The 23,982-nt window shown below is 42.9% G+C and overlaps 1 protein-coding gene across 2 annotated transcripts in view; it reads left to right on the top strand.

The window, feature by feature from the left end:
- SYNPR (synaptoporin) overlaps positions 1–23,982 on the top strand; it is a 271,672-nt gene that overhangs the window by 126,003 nt on the left and 121,687 nt on the right. Inside the window, exon 1 of one of the 2 annotated variants that reach the window (XM_084902715.1) lies at positions 15,107–15,419. The exons of the other annotated variant lie outside the window; for it this stretch is intronic. Coding sequence (XP_084758841.1) covers positions 15,396–15,419 — 24 coding nt within the window. The 5' untranslated portion in view covers positions 15,107–15,395. Of the gene's footprint in view, positions 1–15,106; positions 15,420–23,982 lie in introns of those variants that run through there. 2 annotated transcript variants of the gene reach the window in all.

Raw genomic sequence — 23,982 nt, 5'->3', positions numbered from 1 at the left:
TAGGTTGCAGGCTCCTCCATGGCCAGGGCTCAGGTCAGGGCTCATGCAGGAAGCAACCAATCAAAGTGTTTCTTCTCACTTTGATGTTTCTCTCTGTCTCTCCCTTTCTCTTTCACTTTCTCTAAAAATCAATGGAAACATATTCTCAGATGAGGATTAAAAAAAGAAAGAAAGAAGTGTCATATCCTATGAAAGACACATCTTGAAAATACCTAAAGAAAATTGTCATTTTTTCATGGTGAAGGGACTCATGTCCGTGTTGATGAAAACACCGTGGTGGTCGCAGTGACTGGCAGTGGCTGCAGAAGAAGGGTGATAGGGCTGGCATCTTCCTCTGATCAGCCCATTTGCCTCCCACAAAGGGAGCAGGCCTAAGCCATCAGTAGGACATCCCCTGAGGGCTTCCAGTATGTGAGAGCGGGCACGCTGGGCTGAGGGACACCCCTTCCCCGTGCACAAATTTTGTGCACCGGGCCCATAGTGGCTGCATAACAAGCCATATAACAGTGCTTCCAACAATAGGCACTATTATTTCTCATTGCTCTTTGGGTAAACAGGCTTGTTGATCAGCTGGGCTTGCTCTTTCATCTGTACTCAGCTATCAAGTGAGCCAGATACTGACTAACCTAGATGACTTCATCAGCATGGTTAGTGGTCTGTTGGCTGTTGGTTGGGTGGTGGGGATGAGTACACCGTGTGTCTTTCAGTTCATTCAGCAGGCTAGCCCAGCTTATTCTGACACTTGCTTGGAAAAGTTATAAGAAAGAGCAGAAACTGCAAGGAAACTTGGGACATAGACTCAGAATAGGCACATGTTAATTTCTGCCACATTCTTATGGCCAAAGCAAGATACAAGGTGAACCCAGGTTCAGGAGTCCAGAAGTAGACTCTACTTCTTGCATAAGAAGAGCTGCAAAGTCACACTGAGTGAAGGTGGATACAGGAAAAAAAATAAGAAGGCGTCTCTCTCTCTCTCTCTCTCTCTCTCTCTCTCTCTCTCTCTCTCAATTAATGTACCCTATAGATAAACAAGAACTGGAAGGCATATAAAAATGCAAAGAGTTCATGTATTGTAAAGGCGAGGGGTCTTAGAGCTGTGAGGTAGCTGTAACATTATGCAATAAACAATGATTGAAAGCAGTAATAATAATAATAATAATTGTTATTATTGGTGAAAATAAGATCAACAACTTCATTACTCACTATACTGAAAGAATTGTATCAATAATTTGCATGTCATAAACCACCATAGCCTTCTGTTCTGTAATGCATGCAGATGGATAACAATGGAAGGATTTTCAAATTGCTGAAGCCATAGCTCTCTAAGATAGATCCAGTGTCCTTGGATCTCAAGTGGACTTTAACCGTGAGATACCCACTAATTCTTAGCACTTGTGCACACTCTGCATATTATGAAGGCTGGCACTGTCTCAGGGCTGTAACACTTCAGCAATCTCAGGAATCTCTAGGGAACAATTCCTACTTAATAGCCACGATTTTCAATAGTTGAATTGCCCATTTAAGAACCAAAATCTTAATGTGTTTTTTTTTTAAAAGGATTATAACTATTTTTAATAAAAGTCATTATTTAAAAGTAAAAGTTGTTCATCTCCTTGTGTTTTAAAATAGAGTTGATGGAAAACATTTTAATCATTTTTTACCATATTGTTCTTTGCCATAATACAATGATCTCCTCAGAGCCCAGGGAGCAAAGCAGGTTTTATTCTCCCTCTCCCCTCCCCCTGCCTCTTACATTACATTTTCTGAGAATGGTATGCTTTCAAGTTCTTATTTATGTCCTTTTTATTGTTTCTGTGCTCTCGCTTCTCCCATGGGCTCGAAGTTATGTCTGCCTCTGACAGTCTGATCTGTTTTACTTGGCTTCTTCTCATATGTTGTCATCTTAGAAAAACCAGCTATATTAGGATTATTTGGAAAGTAAGAGTAATTATTCCCTGAATACTGTCCAGGGAACCTCTAATCTGAGTTAGGTGCATAACCTTTAATGTATGAAGCTTGGTTTCACATCCTTTATCTGATTATTTCCTGATTCTTGCCAATATCCAGAGCCAGAGCCAGCTTGTTGGGAATCCAAAGCCTTGGCTCACTACTAGGTGTCAAGGAGATAAAGGTATGAGTGATCTGAATTAATAAATAGAATAAATACATTACAGATGGGCTCACTGTGCTCAGGGGGTTAAGCATTCCATAACCTTATTTTGTCAAAGGTTAGATTGTTCAGATAAATTAGGGACTTTTTCAAAGCACTGACTTATTTTTACAGTATGTTTTAGAGTGCAGGGTGGAATTTGTTTGTTCATTCACTCCACACCTTCATTCATTAGTTCATACACTGAGGATGCACATGCATGTACACAAACAGACACATAATGATAGAAATTATATTCACATTTGGAAGATAGAAATATAAGCACATAATTGTAAAATATTAACACAAATACTATAAGTGAGATTATGTCAACCATTACGGAAGAACAGAAAATGAAGGCAGAAAAAGACACCCCTAGGCCTCTCTATCCATGTAAAATGTAGTTGATAATATTCTACTAACAGGTTTTTTATAAGGATTAATAGTGATATGTATCTCTTAAAAGTTTATTATATAAATAATTATATGTAAGGACTGACAGACTTGGATTCAAATCTTGATTCTATCACATATTAGCTAGGATTTTACTTAGCTCCACTTTTTTCCCCCCTGGGGTTAATTCCTGCCTTGCTACATTGCTAGGGGAAGAAAATAAAAGAAAATAATTCGAGTGCCTCATATAGTACCTGCAGAGAGTACTTTTTACAGAGGTGATACATGCGATGGGTTTGGAAGATGAGGAGAAGTTCAAAAACAAATAATAAATCCCTAACAGAGAAAGAGACTTTCACCAAGAAAATGTAGAGAATTGCTTCCAAAAATGAAAGATGATTTGTGAAGCTGTTGACCCTGCCCAGCAGACCCAATATACCTTTTCTCTCTTTTTGTCTTCAATAATGCTCATTTCTGGTGGATTTTTCAACTTACCTAGACTAATAAAATATATTTGAGTCCTCATTAAAATCAAACTATGATATGACACTTATGAAGGAGAGGAAAACAGTAGAAGTCAATAATACTGAATGAGCCCAGGTCAGTGTGGCTCAGTTGGTTAAGTGTCGTCACGTGCACTGAAAGATCATAGGTTCAATTCTTAGTCAGGGCATATGCTGGGGTTGCAAACTTGATCCACAGTAGAGGATGTGCAGGAGGCAGCTGATTAATGTTTCTCTTTCACATCAAGGAGAAACAAGATTTCCCTTTCACAGGCATATTCCTAGGGTTTGAAAATCATATGGAAGAAGCTTGATATACCTTCGTATATCAATATGTTTTTTCTATACATACTAGTACACACCTATGATAAGGTTTAATTTATACATTAGGCATATTGAGGGATTAATAACAATAACTAATAGTAACATAGAACAGTTATAACAATGTATTGTAATAAAAATTTATGTGACCTCTCTCTGAAAATATTGCCCTGCACTCACCTTTTTAATGAAAGGGAGCACTTTATGGCTTCTCTTTGGCGTGTCTGAAGTGCCATCGCTTTTCTTGTGCTTTGTGGCCATTGCTAAGTAAAATAAGCGTTCTTGAACATAAGCACTCTGATACCACCACAGTCAATCTGATAACCGAGGGCTATTAAGTGACTAATGGGCAGGTGGTGTATATACAAGTGTGAATACACTGGAAAAGAAGGTGATTCGTGTCCTGGGGCGGTGTAGGGGTGGGGCAGACAGAGCAGTTCTCTGGAGATTTCTTCACACTACTCAGAATGGCACACAGCTTAAAATGGATGGACTGTTTACTTCTGGAATTTTCCATACAAGAACTGTTGTGTTTAGAAGTGCTCTATCCACCCATTTATTGAGCACCTGTCACTTGCAAAATATTAGGTTAAAGGGGGAGACAAACGTAAAGATGGCTAACTATGACCCAAAGAGAAGGAGATAGGGTTAATACAAGAAAAACCAGAAAGGGATGGCAGTGACAATTTACTTGGTCTTTAAGGAGCCAGTGGGATCTACTGGCGGGAACAGCAGGAGCAAAGGGGCCAAGGCACTAAAGCAAATGGCTGGAATGAGAAGCCTGATCTGTTACATGAATCACCAAGCCCATTAAAATCAAATCAATCCCAACATAAACGTCACACAGGAGAGGTCGAGCCAGACCAACACCATCTTTCCTTGGAGCTCTCATTAAAAAGTCATAGTTAAAAAAAGTTTATGGTTTCCTTTTCATGTTCCCTTCTCTGCTGTGACTTAGGCATTTCCAAAGCGCCTGAGGCATTGCAGCTTTTACTGCCAATGGTGTGCGTACCCCCAGCACTCAGGGATTCAGCATTGTTCTGTTGGGACTGGGTCTCTCTGCCTGAAGACCTTAGGCGATCAAGCAGTAAAGGCAGATTTAATGCTTCCATGAGCCAAGAAGGGAAGGGAGTTGGAGCAGAAATGAACCAGCTTCCTGCACCTCAGTAACCTGTTCATCCAGACGTTTTATGCTAGCATCCTTTGCTTCCCTACTGCAACCCCCCACTTCCTTCTCTGGAATCACATCTCAGATAAACTACTGACACTTAAATCTTTGTTTCAAGGGGAACTGGTTGGAGAGGACAATCGAAAACACTGTCAGAGCAGCAGAGGTGATGAGCTGACTTGGGAAGAGTTGGCGCTGGTTTGAGGCGAGAGAGCAGAATCCAAGCCGATTCTAGAAATGGTTGGAGGTGCCTCTCTGTTGTTTTTGGGCTTTGGCTTTTTAGTGAGTTGTATTTTAAGGAGGATGGAATGAGTGAGTTCCTATAAAGGGTTTAGACAAGAGCCTGTTGTGTAAATATCAGCTAAGGTCATTGCTGCTATCACATTTTCATTGCTTCCTCCTCTTGTTCTTGTGAGTGACAGCATGCTTACTGAAGGAGGAAGACCCTAAGACACAGCAGAGGTGTGAGAAGGGGAGGCGGGCATGGGGATCCATTATCATCTACCTCGTGGCTCAGATCCCAGGAGGCAGCCTTTCTGCCTTTGGATGAGACTCCTCTTCTTACTCAGAGACTTGGTTGACTTATGGGCCTCCCTTTATGTGACCAGCCACGTAGGCCTTGTTGACTATAACTTAATCCAAGTGCTGCCCTTGTGCACCCAGCAGAGGTTCCCTCGCCCCGGGCCTTGGAAAATTCCCAGTGAGAAGAGGGGTTTGAAGACCCTCCTGGCTATCATTGGGGTGGTCTGGGTTTGAAACAGGCTATTTGAGATTCTTATAAGCTGCCCAGGGGATTCCGATGTGCAGTCAGGTTTGAGAAGCATGTTGCTGAGTGGCTTTGATCCCCAGGATTTGCAGCCAGGTTTACTGGCACTGGGAAGTGGCTTTGATGCACAGAGCATTGATTGTGGTGCTATAATAGAAGGGTGGACCTTTTCCCTCGAAACAGAATCCAAGGCTCGCTCTCGTCAGACTGCAACTTTGTCAGAACAAGTCTTGTTTTGGCCTTTTATAGGGAGTGCCTGTCTCCACACTTTCATGGAGATGAGAGGAAAAGGGTTGCTCTTGGCATTGAGATAAGTGACATTCTGCAAATATCAGAATGTCCTGTGCTTCAGATTCACTCTCTTAATTCGTATCATTTAACAACTTGGGGATGGTTTAAGAAGGAACTAACATTTTAAGGAAGACACTGGTAAAGGATTCTATTTTAAAAATAGATGCACAGCTGAACAGGAAAACTGGTTTCTCTCCGTGTGAGTGCACATGGCATTTTGAACTTCTAAGCAGGCCTGCAGTGATAAGTAACCAACTATCCGAGGAAGAAGAGTTCTATCTTATGTTTGTGGGAGGAGATGCTGAGCACAGAAACTAACAGGAACTGTTGTAAATTTCACTACTCAAAGTATCTTTGCAGGAGCTGTCTCTGATTGGCATCACAGCTGCCCTGTGAGATGGCCAAGGCTGTAGCATCTCTCCTTGTAGCCCTGACTCCAAGGGTGTTGGGAAAATGTAAATTAAGGATGCAGGAAGCATCCCACAGGTAGGAGGGATTTTTTATTTTGTTTGTTTTGTTAATAAAATTATAGAAAACTTATTGGCCAAATAGATTAGCTAAATGGATTTCATTGGCCAACAAAGATCTATTTGCTGTCAGCCAAATGGCCAAATCCCTTATCAGAGGGATCCAGAGACACCTCTGGCATAAGACATACTAGGGCAAAAGAGAGTGGTTTTACAAAGATTTCATAAGCCCTCGAATTAAAATAATGCCCCAGGTTCTTTTGACCAGCTCCATTCTCTTGGGACACAGCATCATAACCATACACATTCCTGAGACTGGGAAGGGAGCCCAGTGGGCAGAATGCTTTCAGCTGGAATCATAACCACTTAGACCAGGGCTAGAGTCCTTGGGGCATCATGAAAGCACTCAAACGTTATAAAAATTCTACAGTTTGTAAACTACTTGGGAGGAAACAGACTTTCATCCTTTTTTCCACCTACGTCCTGTTTTATTAAGAGCCATAATTTGGTCTGGGTTTTGGAGGCATGTTTGTGTAACAGAAGGATTTTTAACACAACTTGTCAGGAAGAAAAGGCAAACCAGAGAGCCATTTTGTGAGTGTTTGATTCTTAAATCTATCTTGCCTTGAGCATCAGCAGGAAGAGAGAACGCATGTCACTTGTGTTGTTACAATAAGCACTAGGCTACTGTGTGTTATTTGTAAAAGTCAGTATTATCATTCCCATTTTACTGGTGAAAAAACAAGTTTAGAAAGGCTAAAGTCACACAAGTATCTATAGTTTGATATGACAGGGCCCTTTATGGGGAAATGATCAATGAAAAAGTCACACAGCTCTTGGTCTAATTTACTGTTCATTTCTGTGTACTAGGCAAGGTTGTTGAAAATGGTCTCTATGTTTCCCTTTTCTCCCTCTTATTACAGCACTAACAAGATTCATGTAAAAATAGATCTTATGGATTCTTTCTGACATAAAGTATTCATCCTTAATCATAATAACAACTACTCATCTCTGATTTCACATCAGTCTTTAAGGAAGACGTGTCAGAAACAGCCAACTTATAAGCCATCTACATGCTGATAGAACTCTCACTATTATAAAGAGACTAAAGGCCCGGTGGATGAAAATTCATGCACTGGAGGAGTGGGGCCCCTCAGTTTGGCCTGCCCCCTTTCACAGTCCAGGAGCCCTCAGGGGCAGGAGGCAACCCAGCCATCAGGGAAGAGCGATGCCCCCATCACACCTCTGCTGCTGCCACTGCTGGCAGTGCAAGCCTCAGCTGGCTGTGGTTACCTGAGCCTCAGGCAGCCCTGGGCGGCTGGGCAGCAGACATCCAAGGCTTACCTGCACCTTGGGCCAGCCTAGAGTGGCTGGGGGGCTGAGGGCGGGTCAAGCCACACTGTGTGCCTGCTTCCCCTCCCCCCGCCCCCCCCCCCCCCCCTCAGGCTGGGCTGAAAGGACTCTGGGACTCTGACGGGGCTGAGGGGACTGGATGCCGCCATCTTGTGGCTATGGGCACTGCCATCTTTGTCATGGCATGATGGTCGATTTACATATTCCCTCTTTCTTAGATAGGATAGGTAGAAAACAGAGAGCTGTGTCTTTGCTATTTCTTATTAGAATTATGAATGTAATTAATAAAGGTAATTTATTTTCTCTTCTTTAATTATTTAATAAAGATTTATTTAGTACTTACTACATGCAAAGCAACTTTGGGTACTGCACAAAATAGCAGGAAGAATGATTCTACTGCTCAGAGGCTTATGGTAGGACCACTTTTAACTCTCTACCCCAATATAGCAGATGTAATCACCAAAAATTATGCAGTTGAAATATGCATGTCTTTTGCTTTTGAGTAACTATAGGGTCATTCCGAGGTCATGTCCAGTTGCCTACCTGGTAAATGCGAAACTTGCACACAGTAGCAAGGCTGATAATATGGAGCCTTACAGAGTAGACTTTTGCATCTGACAATCTGGTTCAAAACCCAGCTCTCTTTCTTTTTAGCTATGCAAATTTGGACAACCTCCTGAACCACATAATACCTTAGCTTCCTCACTTGTAAAATGAATGTAACAAGAGATTCTAGATGATCGGGTTGAATATTAATCAAATGAGATAATACATCAACATTGCTTAAGCTAGTAATAATACCCAAGAAAAGAATATTAGCACCATTATAACAGGAAGATCCTCTGCAGAAAATGGTAATTGCCACATTAGTCTGTTAGATCAGTGGTTTCCCATTGCTTTTCACTTAAGACTTAAAACTTTCTGTTCAAGTGAAACCAGGCATAGAAGCCTGGAATATAGGACAACAAACAGTGGTGGGGAGTAGGGAGGAGCAGAGAGGGAATGCGGCACACTCTTTTGTGTGCCATGAGCATTTCCATGGAATTCCTGGTTCTCAGCCTAAATGCTAGGATAGTAAAGATAATTTTTAATTAGATTAGGACATAAGATGATTTGGTCATTTGACTGTGCTATGTATACTCTAGTGTGTATATATATATATACACACTAGAGTATGTATATATGAATTTTTCCCAAATATTTGTTTTACTAGAGGCCCAGTGCATGAAAATTCGTGCACTGAAGCAGGGGTTCCCTCAGCCTAGCCTGCCCCCTCCCACAGTCTGGGAGCCACAGTCCAGGAGCCCCTAGGGGCAGGAGGCGATCCTGTGATCAGGGGAAGGCAATGCCCTATCACATCTCTGCTGCTGCCACTGCAGGCAGTGCAAGCCTCAGCTGGCCCTGATTACCTGAGTCTCAGACAGCCCTGGGCAGCATGGCAGCCACCATTTGAGGCTTGCCTGCACCTTGGGCATTGGCTGGGCAGCAGCCAACTGAGGCTTGCCTGTGCCTCAGGCTGGCCCTGGGCGGCTGGGGTGTTGAGGGGACTGGGGGACTCCAGAGGAAGGCGCCTTGAGGGGACTGAGGAGACTGAGCACAGCCATCTTGTGACTGTGGGCACTGCCATCTTTGAGGGCGTGACAGTCAGTGACCATATTCCCTCCTATTAGCTGTGGCTGCCGCCATCTTTGTGAGAGCATTTTCCCTCTTTATTAGATAGGATGGTTCTATTTTACATTTTAAAAATTGTGAGGCTACAATATGTTCACATGTTTACTTCATCCAATAATTCAACAAATATGTAATGAGCATCATTTATACAGCAGGCGCTAGCATGTTCCTGCCTTGTGCAAATAAATCAGAAGCGCCCCAAGTTTCTTTTGGACAGTGACCATGTTTATCTCTTTCTTTGCGGTATCCACAGAACTTAGCATGTGCCTGGCATAGAGCACACACTCCCTAAACAATTACTAAACTGAAATTAAGGCTCATGAACGATTTCCTTTTTGTGTAGGATAGTAACAAAGTTCTCATGGATTTGAGAACTGCTCTTCCTTGTTGAGAACATGAGCCCTGAGTAGGCTTTTTCTGTGATATAGAAAAACCCAGTGCCATTCCTTCTGGAGTCAAAGTCTTTCTGGGATACTGAGGGCAATTCTCAAGGCACTCAGTCCTCTGTTGTTTGCAGCATTTATTTAGAGCAGATGTGAAAGCAGAAGGCTAATCAGCTGTTGCCTGAGGTCCAGGGGGTCCTGGGTAGACCCCGGGAATCTGTCAACTGCCCTCCATTAAGTGTCAGCAAGAAGCAACTTCTCACAGATCTGCTCTAAGTCTATTGACCAGTGAACTATGAATATTCAGAAATTCCAACACTCCAAACCACTTTCAACAAATATTTGCTTTCAGTCAGATGCCTCAATTTGGTCTTTTCTATACTCCCTCATATTCCAGTGAGGGAAAATTGCTAAATCTTTTTTAATAGAACGTGGGTTTTCCTTTCTTTTTCAAGACACAAGAGACTCTTCCCTCTAAAGGAGAAATAAAAGAGGCACTCGTTATCTCTGTAAAGCAAACATGAGCTGGTGAAGAGCATCGCTATCAAGATTAGAATGATCACTGTTACATCGCTATCAAGATTAGAATGATCACTGTTCGTCAATGTTTGCTATGTATTTAGCAATCATTACTTTCCAACTACCCAGTTCTATAGGTGAGGGCACGTGAGTGTGACAAGACTACTTAAGCAGCAAAGGACACAGTGGAACTTGAGTCCACCTGTTGGACAGTCAGGTAGGAAAGAGCTGCCTCATTCCACACTGGATAATGGAGGGAGTATGAAGAGGGACAGATGAAAGGGGGCAGGATTTAAGTAAAGCACCAAGAGGTAGTGCAATGTATTTGAAAAGAAAAAGAGACAGAGTTGGAAAAAAAAATGTATTTCCCCTATGAGGGAAATAGAAAACAAGAGGTCTCGAAAGTTCTGCCCTAACTCGATATCTCCTACCCACCCAAATCAAACTAAATTGCATTTTCGCCCTGCTAAGAGCTAAGCCCAGCCGGAGCAGGAAGGCACAGTTACAGATGCAGCTTGTGCCTGAGTGGATTGGATGTAAGTGCTCTCATTGCTAGAGCTTGAAAGAGTTGAAATTGTTTTTGCAGCAAAATGGAAGAACCTTCGCTAACTCCATTGGTCATTTATTAGTGTGGCCAGAGTAATCTTCTTGTCTTCAATACTCCCCTTCCCCCATAGCAATGGAGAGATCTCAGGGCACTGGAATTTTCCTCTCAGTCTTTGCCAAATGCTTAGAAAGCTGGGTCTCCCACTGTTCAGCCCCTGAGCAGGCAGGCCTGAAAGGACCCCTCGTGAGAAGCCACATGTCTAGGAATAGAAGCTGTAAGGGAAAGGAACTATGGCATTTGCAGGAGGAGGTGTGTTCAAGGGGACACAAGCTTTACACTACAGAGAAAAACAACTCATTTGAAGTTGCCTAAAGGCCATGCTCAGTTGAAAGGTCAGAGTTGAAGATCTGACCATACTGGACATTAGCATTGCTAATGAGGTTTGTAGAGATTCATAGATTATTCTAATCTATTGAACCTCTATCAATGCTCAACTTAGAAAACACTGTACTTCTATTTTTAATAATATAAGAATGGACAAATGCTATTTTTAAAAAATATATACTTTACTGATTTTGTAGAGAGGAAGGGAGAGAGATAGAGAGTTAGAAACATCGATGAGAGAGAGTCATCGATCAGCTGCCTCTTGCACACCCCCTACTGGGGATATGCCCGCAACCAAGGCACATGCCCTTGACCGGAATCGAACCCGGGTCCCTTCAGTCCCCAAGCCGACACTCTATCCATTGAGCCAAACCGGTTTCGGCGACAAATGCTATTTTTAAGATTCAAGGCTATATCATTGTTTTCAAACAAGAAGCATCAAATAATGCCATATTATTGCTTTATTTTTGTCAGTTCCAATAGCATCTTAGAGAGTGGTAGCCACCTTTCTGATCTGTCTGATAAATTGGAAGGTCAGACAGTCTAAGTGGCTAGCTGACAAGACCATTTGCTCAATAATGACAAATGTACAGTCAAGTGTCCAAGTATCAGCTGCTCTTTGTGGGCCCCGGTGAACTGGCTGCTAGGAACCCAAGCTCTTTACAGTATTTGGTCAGTATGATCTACAGCAGGAGCTTCCCACTATCTTTGACATGTCCTCCACTTAAATCAATATGATGCAGCATTTCAAGAACATCCCTCAAATAAGGAAGTGAAAATAGCCTTTGTCCATTAATATGAATGATTCAATCACCCTTGTTCACCTGCACTGCATTTCAAGGCTAAGTTCCTGTGATACACTTGGGTTTTTGTGCCTTTGTTGGAAACCTAATTTGTTTTCTGTTGATTTATTCATTCATTCGTGAGATGTGATTAAGCATCTACTGTGTGCCACGCAGTCTTAAACATTAAGGATATGGTGATGTGCAAAACAAACAAGATTCCTACTTTCCGAGAGGTTATCTCCCATAGAAGGAAGATAAGCAATAATTAAACAAGTGAATAAGCAAGAACATATCCGGCAATGAGCGATACAAAAACCCCACATCACACACACACAACACCACTACCATCAATAACAACTAAACACAGGATAATGTGAAAGTGAGTAACAGTAACGGGGCAGAGGGAGGGTTTTTATCAGTCAGGTGGACTGGGAAGAGCAGACAGTAGCACTGAGAATTCATTGTCCAAGGAAGAGACAGTAGGCAAAGATCAGGAGAAACAGTTTTGGGAGGAAGGAAAAGCAAGTGCAAAGGCACAGAGGGCCCATGTGACTGAAGAGTAGTGAGGAGAGGGTTGGAATTATATAAAAACAAAGCGGTAGATAAGAGTCAGGTAACGTCAGGCTTTGAAGGCAAGATAAAGAGTTTGAGTTTTACTTTAAACCTACTGGACAGCTATTGAAATGTATTTCTCAGATAAGAGATGTGGTCTAATTTATACTTTAACCAGCTCAATTCGGATAATATATGGAAAATGACTTGTAGGGATAAGATAAGGGTAAATGCAGGGAAACCCGTCGGGGTAAATTCAGGGTGCGGGTGGGAGATGGCAGGGGTGGGGTGATAGCAGGAGACGTAGAGATGTAAACACTGTATCTGGAATGAAATGTGAGGCAGGGAAAGCTAATCCAACCAGCATATTAGAATCGAGCTGATCTTAGAACCTTATTTAGTCAAAGTTGATCCAAAATGTCCGTTAGAGACCATTTGGTAGAAACCCTTCAATTTAAACATGGGAGAAACTGAGTCAAGGACAAATTAAGGGTCCCTGAGCAGACTGCTTGACATCCCAAGATTGAACCTCACACCCCATACCTTCAGGGGGTTCAATAATGTGTTCAAGTCCATAGAAATGCAGCAGATCCCAGGCATGGGCATTGTGGGCCCGGTAAACCTTGGTTCGATACAGAGGTTCCCGTCTCTGTGTATGAATCCATGCAGTGGGGAGAGCTGTCAGGGTATGGTACATCTGTGTATCCCTTGGTGGATTGATCGTGCCCTAGAGGCTGGATACATGCAAGTGTAAGTACTATCATGTGACATCTGGAGCGGAGTGGGCAGCATCCTGGAGCCTGGCATCCATCTAAGTTCACATCTTGGTTTTACCAATTATCGACCATGTATCTTTGAATAAGTGGCTGCACGCTTTGGGCCTTGGTTCCCTCCTGGGTAAACTGGAGTAAAAATAGCAACTCTTCCTAATATTGTGAGTCCCACCTAAGGTAATTCACTTAATGACACACAAACACACCTAGCATAGCACAGGTCCAGGAATGTTCCCTGTTATTATGTGGAAGACATACCCATTTTTTCTTTTCTTGAAATGGGGCTCTAACTATTCAAGGCTGACGAGCATGAGTCACTCTCCGCCCTGGAGAAACTATTAATATGGCCCCCCTGTGGGTGCGTGGCTGGGACAGCGCCTCTGCCTCTGCCTTGCCTCTGCTCCTCATCAGCCCTGCGCCTGAGCGGGCCTCAGCCAGTCCTTTGGCATTTATTCAGCAAGTGCCTCCTGAGTGCTGGCAACTCCTGGTGTTTCTAAGCCGTTGCCCCTGCTTGAACTGTGCTTGTTCAGTTGATTAATTTACTTCCTTGAGTAACTGCTCTCCTTGAAATGCAGTGAGTTTTCAATTGGCAGGTGTGTGTGTATGAAGAGTATGAAGCTTCCATGAGTACCCTGAAGGGTTATGTATAAGGAACAAGCAGATCACAGGCGGCAGCAGCGGAGGAGGAGGAGGAGGAGGAGGAGGAGGAGGAGGAGGAGGGGAAAGTGTGGGAGGAAGAGGGGGAGGAGGAGGAGCAACAGGAGCAGGAGGAAGGCAGCTGAGGAGGGAGCCTGGGTGCATGTGCCTACTGTGGCTTTGAAAGCGCTGCCTTAGTCATCTTTGTCCCCCACGCCTCCGCACCGGCAGCTCTCTGAGGTGTTAGTATGCCCATTTCACAGAGGACAGACTATGGCTCAGAGACCTTAGGGACTTTCCAAGTCCCAAGTAAGTGAAGAGCCAGGTTAGACTCCAGATGGTCTGACTCATCCCCCCTCCTTCACCTCCACTGAGCGGTGGCTATGTGTGTGGAAAAGAGGGACGAAAGGGGAAAAGAAGACAGGGAGATGGTGACAATAATGATTGGGCGGCGTCGGTGGTGGTGGTGGTGGTGGTGGTGGTGGGTGTGGTGTGTGTGTGTGTGTGTGTGTGTTAGAGACAGAGAGAGGGTCCCCAAAACAGACTCAGGGCCGATGCTGAATTAATAACCACAAACAAAAACCATGGCCAGCCAACGTGAGCTTTCAGCCCGGCCATCACCAGCTGCCTAGAAGACAAAACAGACGCCTGAGCCCACCCAGTGCTATTCCTGTACGCGCTGAGGTCTTGGAGTGGGGGCCACGGGGAGAAGAAGGCACAGCATTCTCCTTCCTTGGCTGTGGCACAGGGTGAGGGCTTGCCCTCAGGAAGCCAGTGTGAGGAGGGCGCAGTCTTATGCAGCCTCTGCAGGAATGCAGTGTCAGTCACTCAATTCAGTGTCAGTCACTCAAACCAGGTTGCTCAGGTGCCAGATGTCAACCCCATGAGTGAGTGGAGCTCAGTTCCCTCCTGAGGAGGCCCATTTGCAGCAGAGCCCGGGCACCTCACACCTAAAAACCGGTTCGTTTCAGGCTGTGCAGGAGAAGGCTCTCAGAGACACTCTTCCAAGGAACAGCAACCCAGCTGTGATCTGTTCCTCCCACAGCTGCCAGAGCCCCCACGGCCCCTCTTCCTTCCTGTCACCCTAACCGGGTTATGCACGGGGTGTGCACATTTCCCAAATGGGGGTCAGCATTACACCCAGGCATCTCCCTAAAAGAACGAGGGCAGTTTTTAAAAAACAAACATGCAAACATCGACCTAATCTATGCAAATCGATTCCTAAGGGTTTTAATAAATCCACCACTTCCCACTCGCACATCCAGCGCACAGAACCCTGGCTCCCTTCGTTCCCAGTTTGTTTTAAGCGCCTGTTTGAGGGAGGAAGGGGCTCGCAGAGAAGGGGGGAGTGGGCTCTCTCCGCATGCAGCCTGTGCGCAGAGCAGGAGCAGCCCTGGAGAGCAGAGCCCCGGTGGAGGGCAATCCCGCCCCCCCAGCAGGCAGCCGCCCCCGGGGGAGGTATCAGGTTGCTGTACTTCACCGGTGGTTGTCACTGTCTAATAACACGACCGTTTTGCCGTCTTTCTGCAAATAAGACCGAAGCTGCTACCTGATTGGTATAGCATCTCACTTTCCCTCCTCATTGATTTTCCCGTTCCCCTCCTCTGCTTCATAAAAAAAAAAAAAAAGAGGGACAAGTGGCTGGTGCTGCGGACGGAGAAGCTTTATTTTTAGTATGAGACAGCCTCTGCTTTCTTTCAGGAGAGGGAAGTTGGATTATCAATTCCTTTGTAAATGTGTATGGTGATATTTGCTCCGGTAAGTTCTTATCTCTTGATTTGATTTACAGCTGTGTGTGTGTGTGTGTGTGTGTGTGTGTGTGTGTTAGATACATTTGGGCTGAACAGTCACTTTTCTTTCCAATAGCATTTTTAAATCTTTGATGATAACGTCTTTTTTTGTTCACTTTGCTTTCTTGTTTGTCTCTGTTTAAACTGGGAGGCTGTGCTGCGATAGTGTGATGCCTACCTCAGTTGCTGGAGGATGTAACAGTTTTCTTTTAACATAGTAAGGGAACTAAGCAAACTTACATTTGGCTTTATAAAAATGTAATGCCGTTCTCCCCCGTTCCCTCTGGAGAGTTTAACATCCCGAGGATGTTCATTGTGCTACCACCTGCTTACTGTTTCCATTAAAGTTTCTTCGTCGGTGTCAGAGCAGGGGTTTCTTAAACTACTTAGGTAGTGCCAAATACTGTGTGCTGTGCCGACAGCGGCGTACTGATCTCAGGTCCTCTCCCGCGGCAGGGTGAACGAGAGGGTCTTCTCTTGGACTGGGCGCATGCACCTTTAAAAGACGGGAATGTATGAGCAGTATTGATATCAGTAAAGTCCATCGCTAGCATTCTGTGAAGAGATGCGATCTCCAGTGGCTGCTCCTCTGCCTTTCTTTGCATTTGTGTCACCATCTGTCAAATACCCAGCTCTGGCTCTCGTGTTTCTGTATCGGAAGCTGACGAAGAGAAAAGTTGCTGTGATTAAATTCAAAACAGTGCAAAATGACTGTCGAGCCACCACTGCTAGTGATGATTTTTAAGTGCATTACCTGGTTAACTGCTAGTGCTTCTTTTCTGGACAGTAGTGAGAGGGTCTGAGTTTTTCGTTGTTAATTCAGAAGTCTGGGAGGCAGTCTATTAATATAATTATCCTAGACAAAGGTGATAAGATGATTAAGTAATTGCTCTAGTGGAAAAAAAATGGTATTTGCTTTAATGTCTTCTTTCTTTTGTCACACAATCAACAAATCTGCATCATCTTTTTCATGAAATGAACTAAATAATATACTGGGTGTCCCAAAAAATGTATACATACTTTGAATAATTATTAATTCCAATGGGTTAAATCTGAAAAGAAAGAAACATTGGATGAATAATTATTCAAAGTGTGTATATATTTTTGGGACACCATCCATGTTATATATTTATTTATAATGGGAGTTATAGGCATCGTTGATGAGAAGTAAGAGGAGAAATGACTGTATTTTTCAGAGATTTCAAAACTTGGGAACATCATGCATGTCTAGACCTCTCGGGCATGGAATCTTTCCCAGAATAACAATTCTTCAGATCCCGAGGCAGGCTAAGGGCAGCTCCTGGAGACAGTAATGAGCTTCCCAATGCTCCCATGATCCTGTGTCTGCTTGCTTTCAGGCATCCTGCCCTTCACACATTCTTTGCATGCTGGAATGAAACTCTTCATTCTGACAAACAGAGTTCTGAATTTTGATTAATCTAGTTCAGCCTCAAAAATAGACAAATCCTCCAAACCCACAGGAACTTATTATGTTGCCTCATTCTGTGTCACAATAAGCATCTATACGTATAAAAGCCTAATATGCAAAGTGTCCCCTTGGGAGTTTGACCTACCAGGAGTTCAATCGCTTGCTATGATGTGGGCTGACCACCAGGGGGCAGCATTGAATGAAGGAAGGCAGCTGATAACCAAGGCCCTGATCGGCCCTGATCACTGGCCAGGCCTTGGGACTCCACCGGTGCACAAATTTTGTGCACCAGGATTCTAGTGTTCCTATAACAGCCTTCAATGCCATAAACGCTCCCAGAACAAAGAGTTCCTTAGCAGAGAGTTTGTTGGAAAAACAAATGAAATTTTAACGTTTGGCTGTTGGCAATGACTGCAGAGTAAACTCAACAGCAGTAATCATCCCTCTCCCTCCCCAACATCCCTTGATGTTTTTGTCATCACTCTCCTTTCACGGCTATTGTAACAGGTTATGTTCAGAGTTGTGAGGGAGTTTATGATCACCTGAGGCTGTTCAGTAATATAAATTAACGAAGATGTGAGGATGACATCCTGTGGGTGAACAGGTTGCCAGCTCACAAAAGGGTTAGTGCTCCCAGTGTGTTCAGACCCAGTGACACAGGAAGGACAATGGGGCATTTGTCTCTGAAAAAGGTCAGGACCTTTAGATTGACTTAGAATGAGTGTGCCCAGCTTCCTTTAAAAGCACCACTTGGGAAAAGTCCAGAACGTCATAGCCAAAACATGATGTTCATCTGGTCCAAGGAATAAAATTCTGTGCCAAGGTGGGGGAATAATAAAGGGGATTTTTTATTTCATAATGAGATTATTAATTATTTTTAGCAAAATGAAGATGGCAACAGTGACACGTGTTCATTGAGTAAGTACCTTCTATGTGCCAGGCACTGTGCTCAGCATTTACGTGGCTTATTTCCTCCCATCTTCACAACCATTCCACAAAGGCAGTAACATTATCTCCCAGTTTACAGGTGAGACAGTGGCGGCCTACGGCAAGTATGTAGTATGTATGCTTGAGACAACGTAGTGATGACAGGGACACTCAATCGGGTAGGCTCCTTCCCAGCCATGTGTTTCTGTCTGCCCTCTGTCAGGGTGTCAGTTCGTCTACATCATGTCCCACAGGTTGAAAACTGCTAGCAGGGTCACCTGACCGTTGAAAACCACAGATATTTACATTACAATTCATAATAGTAGCAAAATTACAGTTATGAAGTAGCATCAAAAATAATTTTATGGTTGGGAGTCACCACAACATGAGGAACTGAATTAAAGGGTTGCGGCATTAGAATGGTTGAGAACTGCTGCTGTACAATCTATAACCAATGCCTAGGTTGGGATGATATCAGGGCCTTTCAGTAACACAGCAGATCTTCGTTAGTTTTTCTCCCTGCTGACGCTACATACCCCACTTCTTCTCAGACTGCTTTTGTGACACCAAGCTAATTATGTGTTTGAAACTGGAGAATGTGTGTTTTATCTCCACTCAACTCTGAAGCTACAAAGATATGGCAATGACCAAAGGGAGCCAGCCTGGGGAGAGATGCATGCAGAAGTGGCTAAATTAGGGTAGCTTTTTCAATTGATGAAAAGGAATTCATCTCTTTAACTTTCAATGTGTTGAACATAGAGTAAAAATAAAGAGGTGACCATAACTTAGAAATACCAATTATCTCAAAGGATCTGGTTTGTCACTGATGCAAAATATAAAAAGCAGTTGCAATTGAATTGATATATTTGTGGAGAACTTTGTAGAATTCTCACCTTCCTTGTGCCATTTCCCCACTCCTCCTCCCCCTACAACCTCCTGCCCCAGCCTGATTTCCTTTCACTATTGGACTAGCTGGAAGGGCTCAGGTGGCACTGCAGGTGGACTATGCAAAGCACCAACAGCACCTGGGTAGTTAAGGTATGAGCATTGCTGCGAGTGAGTGTGCTGAGCAGCGTGGCCAAGTGGAAATCCAGAGCCTCAGATGCATTCTTTTGCACCTGAGCACCGAGCTCTCTATTTGAAATCCATTTAAGCGAATAAAATTCAGATGAGTCTTATAGAGGGAAAATGCACTTGACACAGAATCAATATGCTTGCAATTTCTTCTCGGCTAGCAGTTTCAGAAGAGAGGCAGGGCACACCAGTCGGGAGGCGAGTGTGTGGAATGCTGCCTTTGCTTCCTTCCAGTGAGAGAGGGGATTCTGAGTGATGGACATGCTGCTGGGTGATAGACTTAGCTCAGGAGAGCCTTGCATTGCACTAAACAGCAGAGGGATGTATGACCAAAAAGCAAAAACAGTCCACCACAAATTGGAGGCACTTAAGAGGCAAGTTTTGAAGTGTTGACACAATATTGATTTCTTGGCATGATCTTTTCTGTCCAAGAAGCAATAGCTTTTGAGCTACCCCCAGTGTAGACACCCAATTAATTAAAAAGCGTCCAAAGGCAATACACAATAAAATATGTTTCCAAAATGGTAGTTGTATTTATCAGAGGCAATTGATTCTCTATTGCCCCTTTTTCTTGCTCTTAAAAAACTAATTGGGTGGTTTAATCAGAAAGTGTGATATTAGAGCGAGTCAGGATCAAGGAATTTAAATCAATCTGCTTTTCCCATAAGCACTTATGAGAGTTCTAAAAGCAATGAGTTCTAAAATGAGCCCTTTTACTTTAATGATATATGTTGTGCTCAGCCACAGTGCTCATCAAATATAGGCTATCCATAAAACTAAAGTTAGAGGTAATTTTGTAAATGGCATTATACTTCAGTCTCCAACCACACTACACTGCTTTCTTCAGAGTGGTGGGCCAAATCCAAAGTACTAGTAAATGGCAGAGATTGTACTTCATTTTACCTATGTTTCCTTCGCCTTTTCTTTGTCTGTGGGTGTGCTGATTATTAAGAGTTTAAAAATAGTTTATTAAATTTGAAGAAAGCAGCTGGTATTAAGACATAATGAGTGTTGGACTAGTCTTGAGTTTGTTATCAAACAATCTCAACTGGTGTACAAATAGAGCTGGCGTCCTGTTCCGTATTTGTCTAAGAAAATGGAATCAGTGAGGGTTTGAGCCAGGAAGGGCACGTGAAGTATTCACTCCTCTAGAAGAGGCTCTCGGTCATTGGCATGTCCTTAAATAGCGATGAGTTGAAAATGGAAACTCCTCAGTCTCTCTACTCTGCAGACTAATGGATCTTCATAATTAATATATTTTACAGTGATCATTTTTTTTTAACACAGATTGTAGCCAAAAGTAGTAATGGAAAATTGTCCTGGGTCAACTCCAAACACATCTCACTATAGTTTCTGGAAAGCTGATTTTCAACACAGGACTGCGGGATGGCCAATATATATGGGTATAGTCATGTCATTGTGGTTCTTTGGAGACTGACGTGTTGAGCATAAAAGATTTCTATTGATAGTCCTCATGTGACTTATTTAGTTCTACTTACAGAATTTTTAATTCCACCCAAATTACCACACATTACCTCAGTGTAGATCTGCTGGCAAAAGATATGACAAATATTTTAGACTTATTTTATTTCTAGTAAAATGTGGCTTTAAGAATGCTTGCATCTGAATTATTACTATGAGGACGTTTTAATTCACTATGTTTACATCCACTTCTCAATGATGTACCCATATATCCTTATCTGGTTTTGGATCTCCATAAGGGAGGAAAATGTATACAATTTTTCAAATTGTATGCATTCAAATTGCCTCCCTATGAAATTGAATGGTTAATAGAAAACATTGGGGCTACATTTGAGAAAAGGGTTAGTGTATTGATTCACCAGGCTGTTCCTTTTTCCATTAAAAATTTAAGGATGATTACCATGTGCCAGGCACCATGTTAAGCATGGGAAACACAGTGATGAACAGATCATAGCTGCACTCCCAGAACTAAGTGCCTTCAATTTCCATTTTCTCACCTAAACCTAGCTGCTTTTTTATGGCCCAGGATGTCTCTTCTTAAAAACATAATAAACTGTTCTAGTAAGATTTACGGGAAGTATGTGCTTTATGTCCTAGCTATTCATGCTCAGTGAAGGAATAAGCACGAACCCATTTATTTACTGTGATGACTGTCTAGCTGACATGGCATGGTTTGAAGGAGGAGCTAGAAGAGGCCTTGCAATGCTTGTGTCTTATAAGCACTCTGGGTTGCTCCCAGGCATTCTCAGATTTGCTGGGCTAGTCTCATTCTTGCTGGGTGTTGGGTGAGGAAGGAAAGGGAAGATGCTTGCTTCGACAGGACAGAAAAGAAGTTAGAAGAGTAAACAGAGAGGGCCTAAGCTTTCCGCTGGCAATCTGAGTTAGATCTGACTCCCATTATCTGACTATCTGTGGGTGTTCATCTGTTCAACAAACATATACGTTGGGTGACCACTTTAACCTGAGTACAGTGCTAGATGCCAAGGCACCAGAATACACAAAGATACTAGTTTCTGAACTCATGGAACTTCTAATAAGCCAGGATCTTTCAGCCTCAACACTGTTACAATTTTGGCCCAGATAGTTCATTATGTAGGGGACTGATTTATGTACTGTAGGGTATTTAGCAGCATCCCTGGCCTCTACCCACTAGATGTCAGTAGCAACCTCCCCCAAGTTGTACCAAATTCTCTCTAGACAATGCCAGATAACCCCTGGTCTAGAGCCACTGTGATAAATTTAGTAATAACACCAGCTTTGACCAAATATTCTCATTGTATTTCTACTCTTCTTACTTTCAAATACTCTGATCCATGGATTTTTAAGTTTCTTTCTCCAGATACAAGGTTTTATTGCTATTATTCCTTACTTCCGTATGATACTTTACCACATTCACTTGGCTTCCAGTGTCTTATTTTATTCCAGCAATCAACAAACAAAACAATATTACACCATTAAACCTTTTAACACGTGAATAAATGGACATTTAGAATGGTTACCTGTCTACATTCTTAAAACTGATAATGGATAGAAACTGATTCACACTCATATATCTTGAATAAAATATGCAGTATTTTTCTACAAAATTATATTGGATGAAGAAAGAAATATATGCTTGAAGGATACCTTTTCTCTTGGAGTCGTTTTGGGAATGAAGGCAGTGGAGCAGTGGATGGAGGCCAGGGCACAGGAGGTCCGCTGACTAGGCCTCCTTACTCAGTGCTTACTAGCCGGGTGGGTTTGGACAGTTCACGAAGAATCTTAGAGTTTTCTCAGTAGTTGAGGGATACATTGCAAAAGCCGCAGGAAGCCCTAGAGATGAGTCTAGTAGAGTGAATAGAGCACAGGTTTTGAAGTCAGATGAACTTACTGTATGAAACAGTATCAGCAGGAAACAAATGACACCCTCAACCCATCTGATCTCTTGCTGGTGACTAGAAAACATTAAACCTTAATTTCTGTAAGTCAGAGAATTGAAGCCCCTCGAGGTGAGTTGAGTTTCCCAAGTTCTTATGACAATTTCTGTGCAGAAGGAAGACAAGCAGGGCCCAATGTTCTTCAAGCCCAATGAGCTGAGGAATTACTTCAAATGGAAGAAGGCCAACTATGGATCCGGCACATGCCAGAAACATACATGTTTCAGGTTATTACCAGATGTTTAGGGGCCTGAGATAGGCCCCTGTTTTTTTTTGTTTGTTTGTTTATATTTTATTGATTTTAGAGAGGAAGGGAGAGGGAGAGAGAGATAGAAACATCAATGATGAGAATCATTGATTGGCTGCCTCCTGCATGCCCCCTACTGGGGATCAAGCCTGCAACTCAGCATGTGCCCTTGCCGGAATTGAACCTGGGGCCCTTCAGTTTGAAGACTAACACTCTATTTTTTGAGCCAAACCAGCTAGGGCAGGCCCCTTGTTTTTAATTGGATACATGTAAGAATCTTTGGTGTTAGTTTAGCCAAGTTTCAGCCTCATTGGAGGCTACAGAGACAGGAGCTCCTAGATGGGTCCTGGAAGAGTGGTAGACGTGGAGAACACGTCAACGGCCGGTGGTGGTTTGAATGTCACTCATCTCATGTGCCTCTGAACTTGGAAAGATGCAGGGCTTTCCCAGGGGAGATGCTCACACTATGCCTACCCTTGGTCATCTAGTGAGCTATTAAAAATTATATGAAACTTTTATTACATTTTAATTTTTTAATAAAAATATGTTTCTACTGATTTTAGAAAGAGAAGGAGAGAGAAACATGAATGTGAAGAGAGAAACATCAATTGGTTGCCTCCTGTACACACCCTAACTACTGAGTGAACCAGCAACCTCAGTATGTGCCCTGACTGGGAATCGAACTGGTGACCTTTGAAAGGGCATAGGACAACCCTCGACCAATTGAGCAACCCTGGCCAGGGCTACACGTAACTATTTAAACCCTTGGTGCATTGGCCAAGAGAAAAGGCCTTCCAAGCATATTGTTCTGGCAGAATGCTCATTAAGAAAATAATTTTCTTATTTTCTGTCTGCATTGTCTTGAAGAACTGAATTGGAATGAGAGGAAACAGGTCCAAATCCTGACTCTGCTACTTACAAGTATGCATGGCCTTAAACATGCCATTTGCCCTCTCTGGATCTCAAATCTCTTCATCAGGAAAACAGAAATGATGACTCTCCACCGCAGAGTTACAGAGAGGATTACGGTCCTAGAAGAAATGGGAAAATTCTGTAGAGACCATGCGAACCTAGACAACAATATTATTATTTTCTTCCCCATGGAGTTAAAGTCCATTTTGTTTTTTGTTTTGTTTTGTTTTTTTTAAACTTTATTTTTATTTTTTATTTTTTTATTTTATTGATTTCATACAGAAAAAAGGGAGATAGAAAGTTAGAAACATCGATGAGAGAGAGTCATCGATCAGCTGCCTCTTGCACACCCCCTACTGGGGATATGCCCGCAACCAAGGTACATGCCCTTGACCGGAATCGAACCCGGGACCTTTCAGTCCCCAAGCCGACACTCTATCCATTGAGCCAAACCGGTCCTGGCCCATTTTGTTGTTGTTTTTTTTTAAGTAGACATTTCTTAATATATTTTATTGATTTTTTACAGAGAGGAAGGGAGATAGAG

The sequence above is a fragment of the Pipistrellus hanaki genome (assembly GCF_964339955.1).
Source record: "Pipistrellus hanaki genome assembly, chromosome: 13".
Classification (NCBI taxonomy): Eukaryota; Metazoa; Chordata; class Mammalia; order Chiroptera; family Vespertilionidae; genus Pipistrellus; species Pipistrellus hanaki.
This window is presented reverse-complemented; position numbering and strand designations above follow the sequence as displayed.